This window comes from Hemitrygon akajei, chromosome 20, assembly GCF_048418815.1.
Source record: "Hemitrygon akajei chromosome 20, sHemAka1.3, whole genome shotgun sequence".
NCBI classification, from domain to species: Eukaryota; Metazoa; Chordata; class Chondrichthyes; order Myliobatiformes; family Dasyatidae; genus Hemitrygon; species Hemitrygon akajei.
The window spans coordinates 20,609,560-20,632,009 of NC_133143.1; the positions used below are offsets into that span (position 1 = coordinate 20,609,560).

Consider the following 22,450-nt stretch of genomic DNA (forward strand, 5'->3'; position numbering starts at 1 on the left):
TTTGTGAATTGTTCTGTTTTTCAGCTGGTTGTAGAAACTGACCGATGTACATTTCCCCTCAAACTAACCACTTCAGAGGAGGTGAATGAAGTAGTGGGCTACCTCGGATCGTGTTTGAAGAAGATGCTCCCCGGACTCTCTCCAATGTATGTACTCCAGACCTTGACCTTTGTAGCATTGAAGCAGGTGTAAAATTTAAAACCAGTTTGATGAAAAGCTTTAAGAATCTATTGCCTTTATTTTTTATTTCCCAGTTATCTAAACCTATTGAAAATGATGCTGTATTTCCAATTCGTGCTTCCTCCTAGGTATTTGTGGTAGATTATATTAATAAAGGAAATTATGCAGCACAAGAGGAGGTGATTCATTGTCTCTGCCAGCACGAGGGACGAGCTTTCCAATGGTTTATATTTGTCTGCCCTGTTCCCGTAACATTGTAGATCTCACCAAGTTCCAGTTTGTGTTTATGCATTATATTTCAATAAGACTGAGAAGGATGATGTTTCGGCCCATCTAGTCAGTACTGGCACACAGAGCAAACACTAGTTTTCTCTGCAATCTGTTACTCCCCACATTCATACTTCGTCTTGCCCCAGATTCCGCTGCCTACCAATCTGCATGTCCCTTTGCAGGGAGATTATTGCAAACTTCCCACGGGTCAGGAATGAAACTGGAATGCTGGAGGCGTGAAGCAGCAGCCGTGCTGTGTACAATTCCGGTTGTCCGATGACAAGGCTTTGGAAAGGGTGCAGAAGATGTTTGCCTGGATTAGGGCATAAGAGCTATAAGAATAGAATGGAAAATCTGTAGTTGTTCTCTTTGAAGCATTGGAAGGTGAGAGGAGACCTAATAAACAAAAATGTATAAAATATGAGAGTATAGATAAAGTAGACAGTGAGAGTCTTTTACTCAGGGTAGAATATTAAGTCTTAGATGACATGAGAGAAAGTTTAAAGGGGATGTGTGTTTTTCTTTGTTTATCAGAGAACGATGGGTGCCTGGAGTAGGCTGCCAGGGATAGTTATGGAAGCAGGTAGCCACGGTAGCACTGACAGTTCCGTGGGAAGACCAGATTGAGGAGGCGTTTGGCCGTAAAGAAACCAAGCACCAGGAGCTGGTAGAGCAGTGCCAGAGACGGGGCTGGAGGGCATGATGTCAGCCTGTAGAGGTTTTGCTGGTTGCTCACTGTGTAGAACCTACTCTCTCCTTGGCATTATGGGGGCTGCAAAGAGAAGAGCCATCAGGACCGTCACTGAGGCTGCTGGGCGTGTCTCCAGATGGCTCTGGATCAAGAGGTGTGACCAGTGGACCACTGCAGCTGGGACACAAGCCAGGGTCTGATCAACCCCACTGGGTCAGCTGGGTGAGAGTGCCTGATGTGAAAAGACCCATCACTGAGGATGTGTCCCAGTGCATCTTAGGATATATCTCAGTATCACCGAGGCAGGTACGATAGTGATTGTTAAGAGGTTTTTGGATAGACACATGAACGTCCAGGGAATGGAAAATATAAGTAATGTGCAGGCCAGAGAGATTTAATTTAATGTGGCATCATGTTCAGCACATATATTGTGGGCCGAAGGGCCTGTCCTGTGCTGTCTAATTCTGAGTTCTGTGTTCTTCCACTTCCCATCCTGTTTAAACATTATTTTTAATCTGATTCCATCTCGCATGAAGGAATAAATTCCAGATCATAATTACGTCAAGTAAAGCAGCAATTCTCCTCTCCTGTTTCTCCATTAATTCTTTAGCCAGATAACTTAAATCCCTTTCCTTTGATTACTGACTCTGCTGCTGCTGGAAAATCTTTATCCTTATTTGCTACATCAAAACCTTTTAACAACTTGAAAATTTGTTTTCCTTAAACCATGCTTCCAAGATTAACAACCTTACCTTATCTCTGTGCAACTGAAGTTCTGCACGGCAAGCCCCACTTCAGAAAATTTCCTCTGTCCTCTTGCTAACCTCTTGAAATCCTGCCATTGAGCTATGATTGGAACTGCACAAAATCTTTGTGTCGTTGGGTAATCAGTAATTTATGAACATTTAGTGAAATTTCCTTGGTTTAGTGTGCTCTTCCACCTTCAAAGTTTGTTTACAACCAATTCCAGGGGATTCTGTTTTTGCGCCACTTTTAAAATTGCACTATTTTGATTTATTTTTCTTTCTCAAATCTGTCAGCTCACAACTTGCCTCCAGTTTATTTCTTCTGCCGTGTACCAGTGAATTTCATCTGCCTATGACCTCCTGAAGTGTGTTCCTGTCTTCCTCACTGTTTGTTGAGTACCTGACTTTAGTATTTCCGGATTTTGAAATTGTGCTCTGCATAACTAAGTTTATTCCATGAATATGCATCAAAACGAAGAGTGGTAAAAATGCAAGTGCTGGAGGATAGCAGTGAATCATGAAATGTACAGAGGCAAATGCTTCTAGCCCACATCGCCATGACGACTAATTCCTATCTGTATTTGCACTAATCCCATTTGCCTGCATTGGGCCCATATCTATGCCTTTCCTGTCTAACTTCCCTCCAGTTTGAAAAAGAGCTGCTGTATTACTCTCTGCCTTGTGTCTCTCAGCTAATTTTGTAATCACAAAACAACTATATCTTTGTTCCCTTGGCTTTCAGTTTGTATAACGTGTTGTCCTTTATCAATGCCTTTTGAATACGTCATCCACCCCCTCATATAACTCAATGAGTCAAATATGATTTTGCTTGAACTAATTAACTGGCTGGCATTTACTAATGCTTTGTAGGTGCAATTAATTTTGTCTCTGAAAGATTCCCAACTATTGACATAAGGCTGACTGGTCTGCAGATGTCAGATTATCTCTTTTTATGGACAGAAGGGTGTAATGTTTCCACTCCTCCAGGCATTGCTCCTGTAATTTTTTTCTACACCTCTGTTCCTGTCGATTCAAACCAAAGGACAAACCTTTAAATACCTTTCTCCTTTTTACTCTATCCAGTTTCTCTAAAGCTTCCATTATTGTGATATTTGAAGTGTCTTATAGCTGATGCTGAAGTATGACAACCTTGTCACCTCTGCATTCCTAGAAATGCTGTTGAGTTTGTTATATATGAGTAACTGGTGACGTAAAGATTGTTCATGCACAAACTTGTGCTGAGACAATCCTCATTCAGGATAAAAGTGGGGGCAGGGAGGAACAGAGAGAAAATGTATATGCATCAGGTAGAAATGAGAGAATATTTTCAGTGGCACGCAACAACTATCCAGTTATCACTCACTCCATTGCCACTGCTTTCTTCCATTTGTTCTGTATCATGTTTTTCCAAGCTCCTGTTAGTGCCTCTTCTGGATGTAAAAATTGAAATGCAGTACCAGCTGAGGCCACCCATGTGTTAAGTGAACACACCTCCAGTTAATTAGAACAAACTGGCAACCTTATTGAAGATTCCAATTAATTGGGCAGGATGCTCTTTGAGGCACATACACATCTGCACCCAGAGCAGTTCCATTGACCTGAGAGTTATCTGGCAATCTACCTTAAGACTTTATTTTAAGGAAAGTTTTGGTCCTAAGTAAGCCTTATTGTTCCTGTAACAGCAAAACCAAAGCAAAAACAATTCTCACTAGCCTGCGACCACTACAGAGTCATTATACTTGCATGACACTCCCAGCTTCAATGATTGCTCCAAAAGTTGAATCCTTGATTCGATTTCTCTCTCTGCCCGTCACTCTGCCTGTTCTCCATCTCCCACTGGTGCTCCCCTCCCCCTTTCTTTCTCCCTAGGCCTCCCATCCCATGATCCTTCCCTTCTCCAGCTCTGTATCCCTTTTGCCAATCACCTTTCCAGCTATTAGCTTCATCCCACCCCCTCCGGTCTTCTCCTATCATTTTGGATTTCCCCCTCCCCCTCCTACTTTCAAATCTCTTACTATCTTTTCTTTCAGTTAGTCCTGATGAAGGGTCTTGGCCCGAAACGTCGACTGTACTTCTTCCTATAGATGCTGCCTGGCCTACTGCATTCCACCAGCATTTTGTGTGTGTCACTTGAATTTGCAGCATCTACAGATTTCCTCGTGTTCGATCCTTTATTAGCAACTAGCAGGCTTACAATCTTGAAGCAGTGAAACTTAAGCGTACCTAAGTGTCAGCTAAGCATTATTCAGCGATGTTAAGCAGTCAGCAAAAGATACAACCTCAGCCGATCCCAAGCTACAAACCACTGAAATAAACAAGAATACGTAACTTATTCCCTTCACTTTTACCATGCCCCCATGCATGTGACTAGTTACCATAAATAAACATAATAAATTCAGAACAGAGAATGCAATGCAGATGGACAACAGATACATGGCTCCTGCAATCTCTTTGACTACCCTTTTATTGTTTGTAAGTATATTGAAAGACCCTGGCTTCTTTTTCTAATGTGTCCCCTTTGCTTGCTTACTTTTACATTTTTTTGTAGTATTCATCTTGAGTCTCTGGTACTCTGTCAAGATCTAGTTTCAAAATGTTAAGCTTCATCTACTTTAATCAAATTCTACAGTTTTAAACAGCATTTGATCTGGTATGATGTTAAATGTAATTTGTTGCAAATGCTATTAGTTGAAAACATAAAAAGTAATGCAATTTTTCTTGAATCCAAAAGTAGTTGTCGATATAAAAGTGTGAATATATGGACTATGGTGGTGATGTTACATGCACTCTCTGTTAAGCAAGGTGGTCTCCAGAACCTGATACTGTTCTTACAGCCTAAGGATTTGAAAATTGTGGTGAGCACTCTTCTCTCAACTGGAAAATGGCTTCAGAGGGGACAACGTTCAAGCATGAACTTTATACGTATTTTGAAAACCAAAACATTGCAGATCTCTGAAATACAGGGAAAATATTGGAAGTGCACAACTGTTCAGGCAGCAGACCAACAGCACTAACTCTGTTTCTCTTTCCACAGATGTTGTTGGCATTGCTGACCATTTCTTGCCATTTCTGTTTTGATTAGCATTTCTAACTTGTGCGCAGTTGTTTATTCCCAAGTGAGCCTGAAATTTATAGACTCAGAAGTATAAGATCTTCTTTTTTACATCCGTATAAAATAGGAGGGTAATGAAAAAGGTGACAATGGAGCCTGCGGATCGGCTCTCAGCAGTCCAGGCATTGTGGGATAGTCAGAACATTGCCGAAACTGGACCCTGCGGTGAGTAAAATTAAATTCCAATTTTGGAGACAAAGACTGAAATAGAATAGCAATGCCTCAAGAATTGCAATGCTTGTTTACGTTGTCACAAATAATGTTAGAGATACTCCTACACTTCAAAAGTTATTTCCATCAGAAATGATTATTATTGCCATTTAAACATTTGATTGTGCAGTTTTGGGAATATTTAGTTTATCATTGAAATAATGAACACAGCATGATGCCATACTTGTTTCTGCTGCTACACTTGCTTTACTGTTTATATTGCTATCATGTGAATTTTGATATAGGACTATGCACAGACCTGCAACTCATCATAATTTAAGCAACTTTGTTGTGTGCACATAAAGCTATGATTCTTTGTCCCTGTTATTCTGCCTTTACTGCATCAAATCACACTAATCCTTCCTGTATTTTGGATTCCATTTACACCCAGTTGAATCTTTCCATAATGTTCTTGTCACATTTGAGATTCTTTGTTTAAAGGTGGATTCTCCCAGATGTACGCATGTGTTTGTGACTGGCTTGGACTGCCATACAGAGAGGAAGTTCAGTGGGTAAGAACACTCAGTAGAATGTTTCAGAAACACAGAAAAGTACGTTTGCAAGAAATAGGAAAAAATGTAAATGAAGATATGCTTTTGGATCAGGAAATTATAGTTTTCAATTTTGCAACTAACAAACTCAACATGTCTTATTTAGCATTTGTATTCAGTTATGAATTTTAAGTCCTTGAAGTAATTTACTTAAACTTTTTAAGGAGCAGTTTAATGTAATTTACACATAATTACAGACTAGATTAAAAGTTCAGTTGCCCTCCAGTTGAAATCCTTTGTACTTTTAAAGGATGTGGATACAATCTACCTTACACAAGACACGAGGGAATTGAATTTGCAAGATTTCAGCCATCTGGACCATAGGTAAGTTGAGCATTAGTATTTAATGAGGTTGTCCTGATCAATTAAGTTTTTTGATTAGTGTTCAAATGCACGTTGATTTCTTTTGTAAGATATTAAATCAATGCTGCTGTTACAGAATTGCCTGTTTATTTTGGTGCAAATACATTTCGATTGTTCTCAAAAGACATGTCTTCATAACCAAAAGATTTCAAATCTGAATATTGTGCATGGTTGCATAAGTTTTCACTGTTACTTTTTTTTAGAAGTAGAACACCTCTTCTGTTTTGAAACAGTAGTTCTGAAGTGAAGTGGTTAAGTATTCGATAAATTGTAACATTCTACTCACCAGTATGCTGTAGTTAACTACAATTTATTCACTTAATTCATTATTTTAACTTCAACCCAAAAAGAGCTCAAAGTATTCCAACTTGAGTTATTTTTATTTACTTGGAGCAATCCGTCAGTTTGGTGCTAATTCTTAAACCTCAGTTAGTTTTTAATGATAGGAGTGGTATTCAGCTGATGCAGGTTAGACTGCAGAATGTATGTTTTGGATTAATTTGATTGAATCTCATATTCAGTCAGTTTTGTTTGTTAGTTGCTCAGTATCTTTTAACATTGTTTACACAAGTTTTTTTGCATAATTTATAAAATGTTTTTGGTTGGTTTATTCTGTTCAACTGAATTTAAAATTATCCCTCAAATTTGACTTCAACATTTTCTGCAAAGACTGTACTAATTATCATTCTGCTTACACCAAGAATCTTGGATGTGATTAGTCTTCAGATACAGCTAAGATACATCTTAGTTCAGGTTTAGCCAGTGGCATTAGTCTAGGGAAGACGGTCTCTGGCCCCGCCGGACGTGTGAAGTCTTGAGGTGCAAAGCCTCTTGTTTGTGTGGATGCTCTGGGATCTGTTCCCCCATTACGAATCAGTACACCATATGCAATTAAACAATTTAGCTTTATAATCCTTAATTTGACTAAAGGGTTAGTGAAGTAAAACAAAAAGAAAAGGGCCCATTTTATGAAACAGTCTAATGTCTAAAGTTGGATCGGATGGCTTCCTTTCCGCTGGTCCTCCATCGATTTTCCCCAGGCTTTGTCGACTCCTGGCCCCACTCCAAGTCCACTCCGTCCGGCTGTCTACGACCTCTCCTTTCAGGCATTTTCTCTTCCTTACCCTCTTCCGCCGAACAAAAGACCCAGATCACCTCGGTCTCAGGCACACAACAAGAAAAAACTCTCCCATCAATGGACGGCGCACATTCCAAAGCCCCTGATATCTCTAGCCATAACCCAACCACTGCTGCTACAGAAAAGACCATTACATTAGCAGTGAAACCTTTCCTAGGGTGTCACACACACACACACACACACAAGTTGCTTCCCTTTCAAAGGGTAATGACATCAGAGAACACAGAAAATCTACAGCACATTACAGGCCCTTCGGCCCACAATGTTGTGCCGACCATGTAACCTACTCTAGACACTGCCTAGAATTTCCCTACCACATAGCCCTCTATTTTTCTAAGCTCCATGTACCTATCTTAAGAGTCTCTTAAAAGACCCTGTTGTATCATCTGAGGCAGCGTTGAGCCAGACTCCTCAGAAGACTTTAGATCCAATTTGAGGGTGGATGGTGTCATTAATGATCAGAGCTAAAACAGAAATTTTTATAGAACACTATAATCATTGTCAATATTTCTAGACCAGGAAAAGGTAAATAATCTATCTTGGATTCTGTGAATCACTATTAGTGTTCTGCAAACTCCTCCAGGGCCATAGTTTTGTAGCTTTCAAAAGCAGGGAAAACTTTGTTAAAAGACAAATCCAGCCCTTTCAAAAATTTGCTTTTGGGTGGAATAGGGAAGACAGAGGAGAGGGGTAATACTTCATGCATTGTGATATATGTTCCTGAAAAGGAATTTATAGCCGGTGTATTAATCTCTTTTTCAGCCCTTCCGTTTTATGTAAAGCACGATCTTCATTAAAGTTACTGTGTTTTACCTTGTTAAATGGGGTGTTTAGGTGAGTGGAGTAAATCAAATGGGGGTGGGTGTGGTGAGGGTAAGTAAATTGCTCACAGATTTATAGTTTTCATGACTTTGGATGTCTTGCATACATGTTGCAAAAAATCACTATATAGTGAATTTTAACACATTAAAATGTTGTATAACTTTGCAGAATTTTGCAACACAAAGGAACTTTATGTCATATAACATCATCCTGATCAGAAGCTAGTGATTGTATTAGATTGGATAAACCTTTAAAAACGTGAATCAGTAAGATTAGTCTATACGTTAATTTTATTTGTTTTGGATTCATCTGTCAAATCTAAGTTAAATAAATCAATCTTTCTTCATATTTTATTAGAGACTTAATACCAATTGTTGCAGCCTTGGAGTACAACCAGTGGTTCACAAAACTCTGCTCCAAGGATCTTAAACTGGTAAGTAAATATAAAAGTTTTCTGTTGAATGGAGTTCTGGCTTGCTTCATCCATTAGTAGTTATTCAGATACCTTTGGCAGCTAGAGACATGAATGTCAGGTTGATGGATGGGATGTGAAAGAGAAAGCTGCCTGTGGGACAAGCAGTGGAACATCCTGCTGTCATTAGAATGGTCATTATCTCCCTCAGGCAACACTGTGTTTCAGGTCATGTGTCTCGTTGTTGTTTACAAGGCCTTGGTGCTCAGAGTTTAATACTTAGAACTGAGTCTTTGGAAAAGTAGTAATACTGGGGTTCACAATCATCTCAAACTTTGGCGTTCTGTGCCCTTTTTAAAAAGTTCTCAAAATAATGGTCAGTCATGTTTCAGCAGAGGAGAAAGTATCTCAAATTACATGATTAGAGGTTTTCTGTTTTTACATGCAATTTTATTTTCTCCGCAGGTTGTACGGTGTGTGCAATTACTTTATGGAGCATTTCAGCATGTCAAAATGAATGGGTGTGCTTAAGTTATGATAAGATTGCTTGAGAAGCAATGGGGAGGTTATATTTTTCCACCACTTTATATTTGATCTAAAATATCTATGTATATTGGTAACACAACTGTTGAAAGTGATGGGATATTAAAGAGAGCGTGTTGCTCCTCAGGCTGCCTCAGTAATAGTCTCGTTGCACTGGCATGCCATAAAAATAAAAGCACACATGTTCCTTAATCCACTGGTTTTCAGCTTGTGATGTGTGACCTGTGAAACAGAGAGAGAATACTTCTGCTTGCTTTCACCACCTAATTTTGAAGCAACATTCAAACAGTGTGAGAAGAAGAACAGAAATAAATAAAGGAAAGCATAGGAGGCAAATTAGGAGTGGGATCCATATCCAGGAATAAGAAGATAAACAAAGTTTTAAAGCAGTTTTCCTTATGGCACTTTCAAAGCTAATGGAACTCAGGTTATCTAGGAATCTGTCCTGAAAATCTGGAACAATAGATACAGCTGAATCATTACTTAAACTGGTGCCGAACCAAACAGCTAATCAAATTTGATAGCTAAATCATATTTAATTTGTTGATTTTTATACTGAGAACCCTGATCTGGAGTCTTGGGCACCAATCAAAAGAATTGAGTGCAGAGCCACAAAATGTCTGACTTCTCCTTGATAATATAAAGCTAATGGAACATGATTATTATATTGAAGCTTTTGAAATTATTGAGCTACCCATGAGTAAAATTTTGCATGTTTTTATTAACTCGACTGCCTTTGAGAGATCTATTGCTTCTTTAATTCACTCCCTGCTGATTTAGCATGATTTGAGAAGATTAGCCATTAATCACTGGAAGGACAAAACAACTTGTCTTCAATATGACAACACATTGCAAAGGGATTTGCAACCTTCTCTCTCAAATTTTAACCTTGTGTAACTTGAAGATATCAGGAGGTGACCAAAAGTTTGAGCAAAGAGATAGGTTTAAAGATGTGTTTGTATAGAGGCAAAATGTAGGCTGGAGAGGGATATCAAGAGAGCCATCATAGATGGCTACAAAACATAGATTATATAATAAAACTCAACTGATCTAGCAAGCTCTGGACTTTGTTGTCAACTTCGTAGATTAGAGTATTGGATGTTATTCCTATTAATACCTCAACACACTTGGAGTTCATTTTTAAGATGTTGCACAATATCATTACTTTCCAATAAAGGATTGGCAGGAAATGGAACTCTGGTGAGTTTAAAGGGTGAACAACTATCCAGCTCTGTAGAGTTTAAAGGAAGCATGGGAAATATCATCTGATGAACCACTGGGATATCTGAAGTCAGATAGAGGATTATTGAAGTATCACTGTAGTTCCCTGAAAGCCCACGTGCTGGTTACCATATTCTGAGGTGAAGGATGGATAGGGCTTAGGCAAATGTGAACATGGGTAGCAATGTCTGACTGACCTCAAGCTTATGGAGGATGGGATGAGGGAGACGGTTTTGGCAAAGAGCTAATAGAGGTGAGCTGGTGAGGCTCGGCAGCAGGTAGACTGGAACAGGTGGAATTAAATCACACAGTGCTGGAAACACTCAGCAGGTCTGGCAACGTCAATGGAGAGAGGTCTGCCACCTTCAGGATGAACAGGTCTGGGACTTGAAATGGTGACTTTTTTTTTTAACTTTCCCTGGATGCTGCCTGAACTGTGGAGTGTTTAGAGATGAGAAACTCTGTAGCTACTGGAGATCCAAGCAACACACACAAAGTGCTGGAGGAACTCAGCAGGCCAAGCAGCATCTATGGAAAAGAGTAAATAGTGGGCCAAGCTTTGGGCTAAGACACTTCATCAGGACTGGAATAAACGATAAGAAGTTAGACTCCTTAACCCCCTGGCCCCACCTTCGTGCTTTAGCTTCTCATCATTTTATTCCAGTCCTGACTAGGGGTCTCGGCCTGAAGCTTGGACTTTTACTCTTTTCCATAGATGCTGCCTGGCCTGTTGAATTCCTCCAGCATTTTGTGTGTGCCTCTTGAGTGTTTATGTCATTTGCTGTTTTTGTTTCAGTTTTCTGCTGGTTTAATGGGTGGAATTGGCTAATGCCAGAGATGTAATCTTAATGGAATCAAAAAGTCATCCACATTCTCTTTAGAGCAAATACACACACTAAGGTTGTGAATTATTTGCTTCTGATTCAGACAGCTGTAAGAAGATGAAAGGAGAGGTTGTGTGAGAGGACAGTGGCTTTGAGTTTAGTAAAAGGAATTGTTTGTTAATTCAGTACTGATTATTGGGATTTCATATGTAGATGTAGTCAAGAGAGAGGGGGTATTGAAGTAGAGCTGTGTGTTGTCGTAATATATGTGAGTGTATGGAAGACAATGTGTTCAAGGAAATGTGTACTTTTTTATATTTTGGAACTTGTCTTACTCCACTTATACATATTTGTTTTTCTATCCATTGATTCCTTTTCTCATGAATTAAGCAGTTCAAGGTTTAGAGTAAATTTATTACCAAAGTACATACACAATTGCAAAAGTAAAGTTTGTGAACTCTTGGTACTTACCTGGTTTTCTACATTAATTAGTGGTAAAATGTGGTCTGATCTAATGGACAAACACAATCTGCCAAAGCTGCACAAACAATTGTACTTCTTCTTGTCAATGCTGTGTACACCATTTAAGCAATTAGTCTAGGTTCAAAAGGTATATGAACCTCTGGGGTAATGCCTACAGAAAAGCTATTTGGAGTCAGGTGTTTCAGTCAATGAGATGAGTTTGGAGGTGTGGGTTGGAGAGGTGCTCTGCCCTAAAAAAAAGACACAAAGTCAGGTTACTGACAGAGCCCGCTCTTCTCAAGAAAGATTTGTTTATGTGCACCATACCTCGATCAATACAACTTTCAGAAGACCTTAGAAGACGAATTATAGAGATGCATGGAGCTGGAAAAGGCTACAGAAACATTTCTAAAGACCTGAGTGTTCATCAGTTCACAGTAAGAGAAATTGCCTACAAATGGAGGAAATTCAATACTGTTGCTACTCTCCCCAGGACTGGGCGTCCTGCAGAGATCACATCAAGATCACAAAGTGACATGTATGAAAAAGAACCCAAGGATAACAGCAAAAGACCTGCAGAAATCTCTAGAACTTTCTAAAGTCTCTGTTCGTGTGTCCACTAAATGGAAACACTGAACAAGAATGGTGATCGTGAACAGACACCACAGAGGAAATGACTGCTCTCCAAAAAATAAAATTGCTGCACGTCTCAAGTTTGTGAAAACCACCTGGATGTTCCATAATATTTCTGGGATAATATTTTGTGGACAGATAGGAAAAAAGTTGAACTTCTTGGCAGAAATGCATTCAACTGTGTTTGGAGGAAAATTCACACTGCATAAAAACCTCATCCCCATTGTTCTTGTACCTAGGAAGACCAGGGTAACATGTCTGAATTACTGGTGTCCTGTCGCACTCACCTCAATAATAAGCAAATGCTTTGAGAGACTGGTCAAGGACTACATCTGCAGCATGCTACCACCCACACTGGACCTCCAGTTGGTAATTCGCCTACCAACACAACCAATCAACAGCTGACGCAATACCCACAGCTCTACACACCATCATTACACATCTGGAGAAGAAGGATGCTCATATGAGAATTTGCTGTTTTTGGACTACAGTTCAGCATTCAACACCATAGTTCCCTCCAGGTTCGACAAGAAGCTCAGAGACCTCGGCCTTCACCCTGCCTTGTGCAGCTGGATCCTGGACTTCCTGTCAGATCGCTGGCAGATGTTAAGAGTGGGTTCCTTCACCTCTGCCCCTCTACCCCTCAGCACAGGAACCCCTCAGGATTGTGTCCTAAGCCCCCTGCTTTACTCTCTATGACCATGATTGTGTCGCCACCCACAGCTCCAATCTGCTAAATTGCTGACAATACTACACCGATTGGCCTAATCTCAATTAATAATGAGGCAGCCTACAGAGAAGAAGTCATCACCCTGACATAGTGGTGTCAAGAGAACAACCTCTCCCTCAACGTTTCATTAACAAAGGAGCTGGTTGTGGACTACAGGAGGAATGGAGACAGGGTAACCCCTATTGACATCAATGGGTCTTGGGGTTGAGAGGGTGAACAGCTTTAAGTTCCTTGGCATACACATCACTGAGTATCTCACGTGGTCTGCACATACTGGCTGTGTGGTGAAAAAAGCACAACAGCGCCTTTTTCACCTCAGATGGTTGAAGAAGTTTGGCATGAGTCACCGAATACTAAGAGCTTTCTACAGGGGCACAATTGAGAGCATCCTGACTGGCTGCATCACTGCCTGGTATAGGAACTGTAATTCCCTCAATTGTAGGACTTTGCAGAGAGTGGTGTGGACAGCCCAGCACATCTGTAGATGTGAGCTTCCCACTATTCAGTACATTTATAGAAACAGGTGCGTAAAAAGGACCCAGAGGGTCATTGGAGACCCGAGTCACTCCAACCACAAACTGAGTACGAGGCTCCGTCATAATGGGCGGCCCTGTTTCCTTCCCAACTCGTGCTGTCTTCAAAGTAGTTTTTTTTCTGTTTCTGTTTAGGAGACATATCTAAAGACAATCCTGAGTAGTTTATAAGTAATTTTTAAAAAGTATTTACTAACTTTTCTTCACTTAAACGTTATTTTACTGTTTTTTTACGGGAGAGCTAGATTTCCACATCTCGATCCTATGTCATCACGTGACGTCCCCCAGCGTGGCAGTTGCTTTGGATGCAGAAAAAGCATTCGATAGATTGGAATGGGATTTTTTATTTAAGGTATTGGAAAAATATGGATTAGGAGCATCTTTTATAAATTGGATTAAAACCTTAAATACTAATCCCAAAGCTAAAGTAGTGACAAGCGGCCAAATTTCAACATCATTTCAGTTAACAAGGTCAACTAGACAAGGTTGTCCATTATCACCTGCTTTATTTGTATTGGTGATAGAACCATTAGCTGAATTAATTAGAACTGACTCAGATACCATGGGTTTCAGAGTTAATCAGGAGGAATGTAAGATTAACCTATTTGCTGATGATGTTCTGATTTATCTAACAAACCCATTGTATTCGTTGCGTTAGTTATCTTCTAGATTGGAAGAATATGGGAAAATTCAGGGTATAAAATAAATAGGGATAAAAGTGAAATTTTACCCCTTACTAAAGGAGATTATAGCCAATGTCGATTAGTAACTCAATTTAGATGGCCGATAAATGGTATAAAGTATTTAGATAGATAGATAGATAGATACTTTATTCATCCCCATGGGGAAATTCAACTTTTTTCCAATGTCCCATACACTTGTTGTAGCAAAACTAATTACATACAATACTTAACTCAGTAAAAAATATGATATGCATCTAAATCACTATCTCAAAAAGCATTAATAATAGCTTTTAAAAAGTTCTTAAGTCCTGGCGGTTGAATTGTAAAGCCTAATGGCATTGGGGAGTATTGACCTCTTCATCCTGTCTGAGGAGCATTGCATCGACAGTAACCTGTCGCTGAAACTGCTTCTCTGTCTCTGGATGGTGCTATGTAGAGGATGTTCAGAGTTTTCCATAATTGACCGTAGCCTACTCAGCGCCCTTCGCTCAGCTACCGATGTTAAACTCTCCAGTACTTTGCCCACGACAGAGCCCGCCTTCCTTACCAGCTTATTAAGACGTTGATAATAAGAGTTGATAATATAAAGAATTTATAGAAGTTAAATCATTTGCCATTATTGAAAAAAATTAAAGAAGCTCTTGATAAATGGATGATGTTACCAATAACATTAGTAGGTAAAGTCAATGTTGTAAAAATGAATATATTCCCTAAATTACAGTATTTATTCCAAACACTACCAATACAACTACCGCAGAAATTTTTTCAAAAGTTAAATAAATGTGTGAGGAAGTTCCTTTGGAAAGGTAAGATGTCAAGAATATCGTTGGAAAAATTGACATGGAAATTTGACCTAGGAGGGTTACAATTACCAAACTTTAAGAATTATTATAAAGCAAATCAACTTAGATTTATTGCATCTTTATTTGATGAAGATAAAACAGCATGAATTAGAATAGAATTAGATAAAATAGGAGAAAATATACCAGAAGATTTTATATATAAATGGGAATCTAAATGGATATGGGAAAAGAAAGAATCCCTTATATTAAAACATTTGATTGATCTATGGAATAAGACAAATGTTGATGATGAAATAAAGAAATCTTTATTAGCAAAGAGACCTCTAATTCAAAATAGACTCACTCCTTTTACAATGGATAAACAGCCAACTCTTATATAACTGGTTTCAAAAAGGGATTAGATATATAGGAGACTGTTTTGAAGGAGGTATATTAATGTCATTTGATCAATTAAAGAATAAATATAAAATATCAAATAACACTCTTTTCTGTTATTTCCAATTAAGGGCTTATTTAAGAGATAAACTGAGTCATACAATGTTAATGCCGAAACCTAATGAAATAGAAACTTTAATTCAAAAAGGAAAAATTTAAAAATTTACTTCTTGTATGTATCATTTGATTCAAAAACAGACAATTAAACAAGGAATTCATAAGTCAAGACAAAAATGGGAAACTGATTTGAATATTAAAATTGAAGAAACAAGTTGGTCAAGATTATGTCTTGCAGTATGACAAATACAACAAATGTCCGACTTAGATTTAGTACAATACAATTTTTTACATCAGTTATATATTACACCACAAAAAATGAATAGATTCAAACCCAAATTTATCTGATCAATGTTTTTGATGTAATCAAGAAGTTGCTACTTTTTTACACTCTACTTGGTCTTGTTTTAAAATTCAACCTTTTTGGACAAATTTAAGAATTTTATTGGAACAAATTATTGGAACACAACTTCCACATAATCCAATATTATTTTTACTAGGTGATATTGAAGGGATAAAACCAAAACCTAAATTGAACTGTTACGGATTCAAGCAGCAATAAATATATGAGTTAGCCAGGGGTTTTTATAACAAATAACATGTTTATTAAACACTGAAAACAAACCCCCCCAAAAGTAAACAAATCACTAACGTTACCAGAAATCAGCTGCTGTGCGGCAGCTTAAACCGTTCTTAAAGCAATGAAGCTTAAACAGTTCTTAAAGCGATGTTGCAAAAAAAAACAGTTCTTCAAAGTAGTATTGCCAAAAGTTCAAAATGCTCACAGTCCATTTAAGGGAGAGACTTTTTAAGACGATTTAAATTCTCTTTCACGTCGTGTTGTTTCGGTTCCCAAATCGAACTTTTCCCACGAAGAATTTACGAAATGAAACAGCTTAAAGGCACTGACCTTTACAGAACTATTCCCAATCCTTTCTGCTATTTTGCAGGGATTAACACGAGAACAGTCAACGAATTCCTTCCAAATAAGGATCAAACAAGGTCGAACCTGTTTCACTGTTGAAATCTATTCTCCTCGATCGTTAACTCCCGAACTCCGATATTCACTCTCCACTGATTCTCAACTAGCAGTATTGTAGAGAAACTGCTGGCAATGACCTTTTAAACTTTAGGCGTTAGATAAAACTTCATCTTTCAATTAAACTGTGTCATAACATTAAATCACGCAGTGGCATGAAGTCAACATGGCAAATCAGTCACGAACTGCCCCTCCTCACAGGGAGGGGTCCTCCTTTTATACCCTGTGAAAAAAAACCTGTCACATGACCTCTACTGGCGGGAAAATGATGTCACTCCACCATCACAAGACCATTACCTCAAGTCCAGTATAGCTTCAACCCCGGTCATGTGTCACGTGTACGTAACACCTCCCTCCAAAAAAAAAATTCTGTCAAGAACAAAAATTTTAACATTTACAAGAAAAACAAATGTATAAATTTTATAACATACACAATATACAATACAGTATCATCATAACATCTTACAACTCACAATACAGTAGGAGTATTACAATTGAAAAAAAACCACTCTATAAAAAAATTACATTGTACATTCAACATCGAGATAGACAATCAACAATCACATTATCTTTACCTTTAATATGAGTTATCACAATATTGTACTCTTGTAACATCAAACTCCAATTTAATAATCTCCTGTTTTTGTTTTTCATCTTACTCAGAAAAACTAACGGATTATGATCAGTGTAAGCAATAAGTGGTTTTTGAGTTGTACCAACATATACCTCAAAATATTTTAAAGCTAAAACAAGCGATAACAATTCCTTCTCTATTGTCGAATAGTTTCTTTGATGCTTATTAAATTTCTTAGAAAAGTAAGCTACTGGATGATCAACCTCATCACCCTCATTCCGTTGTATCAATACTGCTCCTGCAGCCTCATCACTAGCATCTACAGCTAATGAAAAAGGTTTTTCAAAGTCAGGTGCCTTAAGCACAGGTTGTTGACATATCATTGTTTTCAATTTTTCAAATGCTTCTTGACAAGGCACTGTCCACACAAACTTCACATTCTTCTTCAAAAGGTTAGTTAATGGAAGGGCAACATTAGCAAAATTCTTACAAAATTTTCGATAATATCCTACCATTCCCAAGAATCTTCTGAGAGTTTTCCCCCCCATTGGAGTGGGAATCTCTAAAATTGCCTGAACTTTTGCCTGAACAGGAGCTACCTTACCTTGACCCACAACATAACCAAGGTAAGTCACAGTGGCATGTCCAAATTCACTCTTAGCTAAATTAATAGTTAAGTTAGCTTTTGAAAGCCTTTCAAACAATTTCTCCACCGCAATAATATGTGCTTCCCAAGTATCATTTCCTGTCACTAAATCATCAATATAAGCATCAGTATCTTTCAATCCCTGAATCACAGAGTTAATCATCCTCTGGAAAGTACCTGGGGCATTCTTCATCCCAAATGGAAGAACATTATATTCATATAACCCAGATGGAGTTACAAATGCAGAAATCTCTCTACCTCTGTCCGTTAATGGAACACACCAATACCCTTTCAATAAATCAATCTTTGTAAGGAACTTTGCTTTTCCAACTTTATCTACACAATCATCTACTCTAGGAATTGGATATGCATCTGATTTTGTTACAGCATTCACCTTCCTATAGTCCGTACAAAACCTAATACTACCATCTGGTTTTGGCACCATAACACATGGTGAACTCCAATTCGAGTTAGAATGCCTAATAATATTATTCTCTAACATATATTTAATTTCTTTCTCAGCAAGTTCACATTTTTCTATGTTCATCCTATATGGGTGTTGTTTAATAGGTTTGGCATCTCCAACATCTACATCATGTGAAGCTATAGTAGTCCTTCTCGGAACATCTGGAAACAAATCCTTATATTTAAAAATTAATTCCTTCATCTGCTGTTTCTGCTCTAGCTGTAAATGTGCTAATTTCTCATCAATATTTTCCAGAATGGTTGAATTTGGTAACCTAACAGAAACAATGTTGGATTTAGAATGAAATTCAGATGAATCATCTATCATGTTCCTCGTTAAATCAAATTCATTCTCCATAACCACAACAGTCACTGTATCAGATTGTTTCTCATAATATGGTTTTATCATATTTATATGGCAAAGTTGTGTTGACCTTCTACGATCTGGAGTTTTTATCACGTAATCCACATCATTGATTTTAGACACAATTTCATAAGGAGCATGAAATCTAGCTTGTAAAGGATTCGTTTGCACTGGGAAAAGAACCAACACCTTATCTCCAGGCTTAAATATCATCATCCTAGCTTCTTTATCATACCAGGTTTTCATTTTCTCCTGCACCAATTTTAAATTTTCCTTGGCTAAGCTACAAGATTTATGTAACCTGTCCTTAAATTTCAAAACATAGTCCAACAAATTAGTGTGTATTTTCTTACTTAATCCACTGTTCTTTTAATAAAGCTAAATGTCCTCTAACTCTATGCCCAAATACAAGTTCAAATGGACTAAAACCTAAAGATTCCTGTACCGATTCCCTTACTGCAAATAAAAGTAAGTTTATACCCTCATCCCAATCACTTTCATTTTCCACACAATATGTCCTAATCATATTCTTGAGGGTAGAATGAAACCTCTCCAAGGCACCTTGCGATTCTGGATGGTATGCAGACGAAGTGATTTGCTTAGCTCCCAATTTATAAAAACTATCTGTTGAAACAATCCAGACATAAAATTACTGCCTTGATCCGTTTGTATTTCCCTAGGCAATCCAAAATAATTAAAGAATTTTATAAGGGCCTTTGTCACAGTTTTAGCTTTTATATTCCTAAGTGGTACTGCCTCTGGAAACCTAGACGAAGTACACATGATAGTCAACAAATACTGATAACCAGTTTTTGTCTTTGGTAATGGACCAACACAATCTACAATAACTTTAGAAAACGGTTCACCAAATGCTGGAATGGGTTGTAATGGAGCTACTGGTGTAACTTGATTTGGTTTACCCACAATTTGACAAGTATGGCACGTTTTACAAAACATCGCCACATCTTTTCTTAGACCAGGCCAGTAAAAGTGTTTTAAAATCTTGTCCACAGTTTTCCTTACCCCTTGATGTCCACCTAAAGGCACACTATGAGCTAAAGTCAAAATCTCATTTCGATAAACTTTAGGGACAACTACCTGATAAACAACATTCCATTCCTTACTTGCAGGAATTGTAGGTGACCTCCACTTCCTCATCAGCACTCCTTTTTCCAAGTAATATCCTACTGGCACCTTCTCAATTTCACTATCTAGTAAAGCTTGTTCTCTTAATTTTATAATCTCAGGGTCTCTATTCTGCTCTACTATCATCTCCTTCCGAGACAGAGATAAATCTTCATAGTCAGACTTACTCCCAGAATCTTGTTCAAACAACAAAGGTAAGAAAGTCTCTGACACATTCTCAAAACTCGAATCCTGAGTTGAACAGTCATGAGTAACAACCTCATTCTGCGCATCAATCTTTTTAGCCGTATCTCTAGTCACAACACAGGAAGAATCTGTGTTAGAATTCATCTCTGGTTCCTCTGACTCCATTGTCAAATGCACTTCAGGAAAAACTTGTCCACCTGCCAAGTCATTACCTAACAATAAAGAAATACCCTTCACAGGTAAGCTATGCTGTAATCCTACTTTAACAAATCCTGTAACTAACCCTGACTTTAAATTTACTTTATGTAAATGTACAGGCATAAAATCACTCCCAACACCTCTTATATAATTTACCTCACCAGTATCAGACTCTTCATTAAACTTCCAATACACTGTCTAACATCAGTGATTGAGAAGCTCCAGTATCCCTAAGGATTTTTATTGGCACCAGAGTAGATCCTTCATTCAAGGATACAAACCCTTCAGTTATAAAATGATCATATCCCTTTTTAACTTGGTCTGACTCTAACGAAACCTCATTTGTGTTTATCAAACCCTGTAATTTTACAGGTGCTTCAGTATGTTGCACACAAGCATCTGGAACTGCTTCCTTCTCTTTCTTTTTCAATCTGAAACAGTTAGCTATTACATGGCCAGGTTTCTTACAATAGTTACAAATAAGACCAACCTGTCTTTCCTTCACAGGTTTTCCTTCATCCTTACCTTTCTCATTAACTTCTGATTTAATTTCTGATTTACCTTGAGTCTCCATGTTATTTTTCCTCTTAAAAATTCTGCCCTGAGGAAATTTATTCTTATGGATTAAAACATACTCATCAGCTAATCTAGCACAGTCCTGCAATTTATCAGTATCCCTCTCATTTAAGTAAGTCCTTACTTCAACAGGAATGCTTCTTTTAAATTCCTCCATTAAAATCAGCTCTTTCAATGTATCATAGTCCTCATTTACATTTTTAGAAGAAACCCATCTCTCAAAACACACAGCTTTATCATAGGCAAATTCCACATAAGTTTTTTCCACAGACTTCTTCAAACTTCTGAATCTTTCTCTATATGCTTCTGGGACTAATTCATATGATTTTAAAATATGCATTTTCACAATATAATCAAGTGCTTGCGCAGCACTTAAAGCTGTATAAACTTGTGCTTTGCCTTTAATTACATTCTGTAACAACACTGACCATTTATCTTTCGGCCACTCTGACATCCGAGCAATAGTTTCAAAATGTTGGAAATATCTTTCCATTTCTGTTTCACTAAATGGAGGGACCAATTTAATTTCTTGACTAGCAACAAACGGCTTTTTAGAACCAGAAGACTGATTCCCAGACCTTAATTCCGTCATTGCATATTCAAAATCCCTTTTTTTCTGATCAGCTTCTAACCTACAACGCTCCAACTTCATTTGCTCGATTTGCAACTGCATCTCCAGATTACTTATTGGAAACGACTCTAAAATCGATTCATCAAAAACACCCAAATCCACATAGTGAGACGCGATTTTTCTCTGTATTACAGCCTTTGATGTTCTCTTCAAAATACCTTTAAGTTGCAATCTACTAGCTATCTCAGATACCTCAATTTTTTTCACCCTCGCTAACAACTCCGCGCCTGGCGAAACCAGAAACTCATCAACATTTATTGTTGCCGAATACCACTCACAAGCCAATCAAACAAAAGAATCGAGCATTCCCCGTTTCCAAAACACCGACTCAAAATTTAACAAGCATTTAAACTCAAATGAACCAATCCGGACGCAGCCCCCATATTTATGATACGGATTCAAGCAACAATAAATATATGAGTTAGGCAAGGGTTTTTATAACAAATAACACATTTATTAAACACTGAAAACAAACCCCCCAAAAGTAAACAAATCACTAACGTAACCGGAAATCAGCTACTGTGCGGCAGCTTAAACAGTTCTTAAATCGATGTTGCAAAAAAAAAAAACAGTTCTTCAAAGTAGTATTGCCAAAAGTTCAAAATGCTCACGGTCCATTTAAGGGAGAGACTTTTTAAGACGATTTAAATTCTCTTTCACGTCGTGTTGTTTCGGTTCCCAAATCGAACTTTTCCCACGAAGAATTTACGAAGCGAAACAGCTTAAAGGCACTGACCTTTCCTTTACAGAACTATTCCCAATCCTTTCTGCTATTTTGCAGGGATTAACACGAGAACAGTCAACGAATTCCTTCTGAATAAGGATCAAACAAGGTCGAACCTGTTTCACCGTCGAAATCGATTCTCCTCGATCGTTAACTCTCGAACTCCGATCTTCACTCGCCACTGATTCTCAACTAGCAGTATTGTAGAGAAACTGCTGGCAATGACCTTTTAAACTTTAGGCATTAGATAAAACTTCATCTTTCAATTAAACTGCGTCATAACATTAAATCACGCAGTGGCATGAAGTCAACATGGCAAATCCAGCCACGAACTGCCCCTCCTCACAGGGAGGGGTCCTCCTTTTATACCCTGTGAAAAAAAAACCTGTCACATGACCTCTACTGGCGGGAAAATGACGTCACTCCACCATCACAAGACCATTACCTCAAGTCCAGTATAGCTTCAACCCCGGTCACGTGTA

At 38.1% G+C, this 22,450-nt stretch overlaps 1 protein-coding gene across 7 annotated transcripts in view; it reads left to right on the forward strand.

Annotated features, from left to right (window-relative positions):
• Positions 1 to 22,450, forward strand: part of LOC140713623 (F-actin-uncapping protein LRRC16A-like) — a 328,263-nt gene that overhangs the window by 120,254 nt on the left and 185,559 nt on the right. For all 7 annotated transcript variants that reach the window (XM_073023966.1, XM_073023968.1, XM_073023970.1 and 4 more), the window contains 5 exons: positions 25 to 146; positions 5,067 to 5,164; positions 5,651 to 5,721; positions 6,011 to 6,084; positions 8,441 to 8,516. In XM_073023966.1, the coding sequence (XP_072880067.1) occupies positions 25 to 146; positions 5,067 to 5,164; positions 5,651 to 5,721; positions 6,011 to 6,084; positions 8,441 to 8,516 (441 nt within the window). The remainder of the gene's footprint in view (positions 1 to 24; positions 147 to 5,066; positions 5,165 to 5,650; positions 5,722 to 6,010; positions 6,085 to 8,440; positions 8,517 to 22,450) is intronic.